At 43.8% G+C, this 4592-nt stretch overlaps 1 protein-coding gene across 1 annotated transcript in view; it reads right to left on the minus strand.

The window, feature by feature from the left end:
* Positions 1-4589, minus strand: part of CENPM (centromere protein M) — a gene marked incomplete at its 5' end in the record, with an annotated part of 6776 nt that extends 2187 nt beyond the window's left edge. Inside the window, 3 exons of the mRNA XM_035903200.1 lie at positions 757-836; positions 1867-1965; positions 4489-4589. Of these exons, the coding sequence (XP_035759093.1) occupies positions 757-836; positions 1867-1965; positions 4489-4589 (280 nt within the window). The remainder of the gene's footprint in view (positions 1-756; positions 837-1866; positions 1966-4488) is intronic.
* Positions 4590-4592: the final 3 nt, after the last annotated feature.

Here is a 4592-nt window from a genome sequence, read left to right on the forward strand (position 1 = left end):
TTGAATAAGGGATCAGTCAGCAGGGGCAGAATCTTCTACTCATTAATCAGAAGCCCTCCTGGCTCATGTGGTATCACAGGGTGATGCTTCCAAGGTCTTCACTCCATCAGGAGAACCATAGCACAAGACAATGCCAAGACTCTTTTCCACCCAAGAATTAGCCCTCCTGACACCCAAATTCCAGCATCTCTGTTCCAACACTGAGCAGTACAGGCTGGCCCCTCCAGTTCCTCAGAGCTGAGTAGGGAGGGTATGCAAAAAAGCACTTTATCAGCCTTTAGGAGATAGTGAGTACACAGCAGGGATACCAGTCTTGTATTAAAACTATACTTAATAGTTTAGTAGCTCATCCATTTAGATTCATTTTATTACCACAGTATCATATGCTCCTCACTGCTCATTAAGATTATCATTGAGATCTGCAAGAGCAGATAGAACAGACTTCTGCAGTGCCACAGGAAAAAAAAAGTAAAAACCAATCACACAAATCATATTCAGGATTAGGGACAGAGAAGAGAGGTCTGACTGGCAAAAACAAAAAGGAGAGAGCAAGTGAGCACGAGAGAAGAGAACTGTGTTTTATCTAAGAAAACAATACAAAAAGGCAGATGAGTTCAGAAATAATTAAAGAAAGCTTTCAACAAAGCCACTGGTTTCCTTTGTTTTGTTTCAAGTTAAGTCACTGCCTTGTTTTAAGGAAAGCAATAGCGAGTTTTGCTGCTCAGAGAGGAGGAAGAGGGCAGATGCCATACGTACCCCCAGTGACAAGAAAGCACACTTTCCCCAGGAAGAAGCTGACATCCACATGAGCTAGGGAAGCTTCGACATTCTTCAAGCTGTTGAAAGAAGCACAGACAATCCAGTTGGGCAAGGAGGTAAAAGCAGTGCAGCACAAGGCCAAAGGGAATAACTTTCAGGAGCACAATTAGAAAACCAGTGATGTTAACATCTGCTGATCTCTGAGCCGGCAGAGTTATGCTCTATGCGAAAAGCATGGCAGCAGAGACCCTTGTAATATCCACAGCTGTTTAATAATGTATAACACATCCTTCCCACCCAAGACTCAACAGTTAAACTTAGTTTGAAGGGTGTCCTCCATGATTTGCGGACACTAAGCATCCAAATTCGTTAACATCCAACGAGACTTCAGCACTACTTCGGCTCTTTCAGAAGAGCTAGCCAACGCATTTCTGCAGCACCATCTGTGCTGTAAGTATGCAGCTGGGCCTGTCATTTTTGGTAAATGAGAGGCCCAGGATCATCAGTCACAAGTTAAGTAATAAAATACTGCCTTCTGTGCCTTAGCAAGTCTTTACTTATGGCCAGGGACACAAATATCATTTCTACAAAAATGAGCACAAGTTGAGAGAAGAGGGATCAATCCCTGCAGACCTTTCTCTTTTGCTTAGACACACCTGCAGTGCTGATCCCACTTGACCGGCAGTATCTGTGAACTGGGGACACAGACGCAGCAACTGCCTGGTTATTAGGTAGCACTGCCCAGCACGCATCAGCCATTTGCATATTACAGAACTTACCAGCACCACCATAATTTCCACCTAATTTCACAGATAGCGTCTTTCCAAAGCTCAGTGCTTATCATCCCATGTCTAGATCCAGGAATAAATCTGCCCTCTCTACCATGACAACTTAGTGCACAACAGACATGTTACTGGACAGAGCAGTTCAGTCCTGATCCATGGCTGGAGGCCAGAAAACCACTGAATGCATTACTGAGCTCTCCCAGCACAGCAAGTCTTGGGTTTGAAATCCACTATTCAGCAATTCCAACAGTAAAAATGTAGATTTAGCCATCAATCCAAGAAAGAATATGTTTCCCCTCTCATATTTTTGCCCTTCTTTTACCTGTATTTGCTCTTGATGTCAATCATAAATGCAATCAGATCTATCCTGGGCCGAAGGTGATCCCTCTCTGAAGGTAAGGGGAGAGATGTAGCAAGGTGACTGAAAGATAATAAATTTACTGGTTTAACCAAATAGCTTGGCAAGGCATTATCCACTTAACCACAACCACATAACCATGGCAGCTGACCATGTAGCAAGTTATCAGGAAGCCTGCTAATTACTTAAATATGTAGGCACTGAAGAGACACTGTGATTCTTTTAAGTGGTATTCTCATATCTTCGGCCCACTCACAGTTGCTGACAGCCACAATGATACTTGCTAGACAAGGCTGTTTATAATGGGAAGCTTATTAGGGTATAACAAGACTCACAGAAACATTTTCTCCGCCCAGATCTGTATGACAGTCATTTTATTTAATTGTTAAGAAGATTCCTTTCTAACAAAGTGAGCCCAACGCTTTACTAGTATATTTTACTGTCAAGTTTCAGTTAAAACACGTCAGTGCTATCCTGTCACATTCCAGAGATACTGCTCATACGCCCACACAGGAGACGCTACCTTCTCAGGTGTCCACTTTACAGAAAGGCGTGTTGTACTCGCAAAATCTTAAACCAGAAATTTATCACTAGTATAGCTTTATAGATGACGTTGTAACTCAGAAAGAGCTTCTATTATACCATTACCCCCCTTTTTATCCCTTTCAACTGTGTCAGGAGTTACTATGTTAGTTCAGGTGTCCTTCTACACAATACCACCACTGCCGATACAGCTGTTGGAAGAAGAATTACAGGGTGGTGGTTTTTGGTGTCTCTTCCCACTACAAATAAAATAAAATTTTAAAAAAAAAAAGCTTCAGTAGTGCATATCTGGGCCTTCCACAGGAAAGAATATTAGCAGCACCATATTTTTGGAAGATCACCTGAAAAATAGATTGGACAAACAAAAATCCCAGAATTTCAGTCTCTCACAACCCACTTCCTCTCTGGAAGCCAAGAGAGAAACACTGATTTTGGTCTCCTTGGGGAATCTTAAGGACTTAACGGTTTTCCTCAGCAGCCACAGACCACGGTACACATTCCCGTCTATTAATAACACGCAGTTTGTAGTTTTGTCTGCCAGTCCCCAAATAAAGGTGTTTTGTTTCCTATAAATGAGGAAGGTATGATTTAACAAAAATACTCTGAAACTAATATAAGATATGAGCAAAATGCACTTAAAAGACACACTGCAACACAACTAAGCTTATAAATTTAAGGTGAAATTTGGGGAGAAGCTGTGGTGAAAGGATATTTAAACCAACATCACTAGATGATGTCAGCAACCTCCAGATATGTGCTACAGAAGCCTTTTTTTTTTCCTAGTGTTAAGAGACACAAAAACCGCAGCTCTGAAATTCTTCTCCCAACAGCTGTATCTGGCAGGTAGACTTGCCAGACAAGATACCATATTTCTTTGTAACGTGTATAATCCCAAATCAACACGGCAGGGGGGGACAACACATGATGACACTGTCACAGACTTCTGCTTCCTCACGGCCATCTACTTCCCTAGTGATACTAGCGCAGGGACTTATCTTGCTCTGTAGTAGAGTATAAGTTTCCATGTCTTTGGGTAGTTGCCCAGCTGTAGTACCAGTACCCATCTAGTTATGATACTCCACAGCTCAGCAGAGGCTGCAGGATTTGCATAGAAGATTGGGTAATTAATTTACTATTAGTTAGCACAAACATCCAAGATGCCATAATCGGAGTAATACAGTCGCTCTAACTGGCTAATAGAGCATTAACTCGGGCTTGCCTTTACTGCATAGCCTTGGACTACAGCCAAGAAATAACATAAACACCTTCTGAAGAGCTGACTAAACTCATTTGGTCTTGGCAAGAGAGCTGTCAAGGACATTGTATTATAAAAAGTTAGTTAATCAAGCTTTTAAGACAGGACTTGTCATGCAGCTAAAATTCAAATTCTTAAATGCATCTTAATAGCTTGAGGAGGAAAAGCACACGCGTACGTACAAACCAGAAGACGGCTCTGAAGAGCACCAAAAGTAATGGACATCTTTTAGGAAAACTCGTTTGCCTTCAAGTAGTTGCAAGCATTGTGCTTGTCCCAATTTGGCCCAGTATATTCAATTCCTGCATATATCTGTCTCCCAGGAGAAAAAAATAAATCCGTGCTCCTCTCATACCCTTGCTTTTTATTAAACAAACACCTGTGTAACATGCAAAGGGCAATGGTCTGTGCACGGTGAACATGATGAATGCGAGAACTATTCCCACCCCCAATCATGCCCAAACTGCTTGCCCTGAAGCCAAGAGCCATTTGCCTGCCGCAGGCGGCAGCCCCATCTGCGCAGCAGTGCGCCCTAGCGTTCGCAAGAGCAAGTTCGTTCTTCCAAACGAACGCCCTGCAGTTCCAACTACCGCCGCTCGGGCAGAAGCTGCATTTACAAGCAATTTCGGCGCGTGCGTTTTCCGCAGCAGAAACCTCTTGTCAGGTCGCACCGCAGCCGCTGCTCTGGCTCCCTCTCTTGGACACAGGCGGCAGAGGGCCCCTGCACGACCCCGCTACGGTCCTGCGGCCGGGGCCGCAGGCGGCGCATCTCCATCCCAACCACTCACACACTGATGTTGAAGTTCTTCTTCTCTCGGAGGATGGCCTCCGCCAACTTCTGCTGCAGGCCTTCGTCCGAACCCACCAGCTGCGGGGACGAGAAGGACAAGCA

Source organism: Egretta garzetta, unplaced genomic scaffold (assembly GCF_000687185.1).
Source record: "Egretta garzetta isolate BGI_Z169 unplaced genomic scaffold, ASM68718v1 scaffold51, whole genome shotgun sequence".
Classification (NCBI taxonomy): Eukaryota; Metazoa; Chordata; class Aves; order Pelecaniformes; family Ardeidae; genus Egretta; species Egretta garzetta.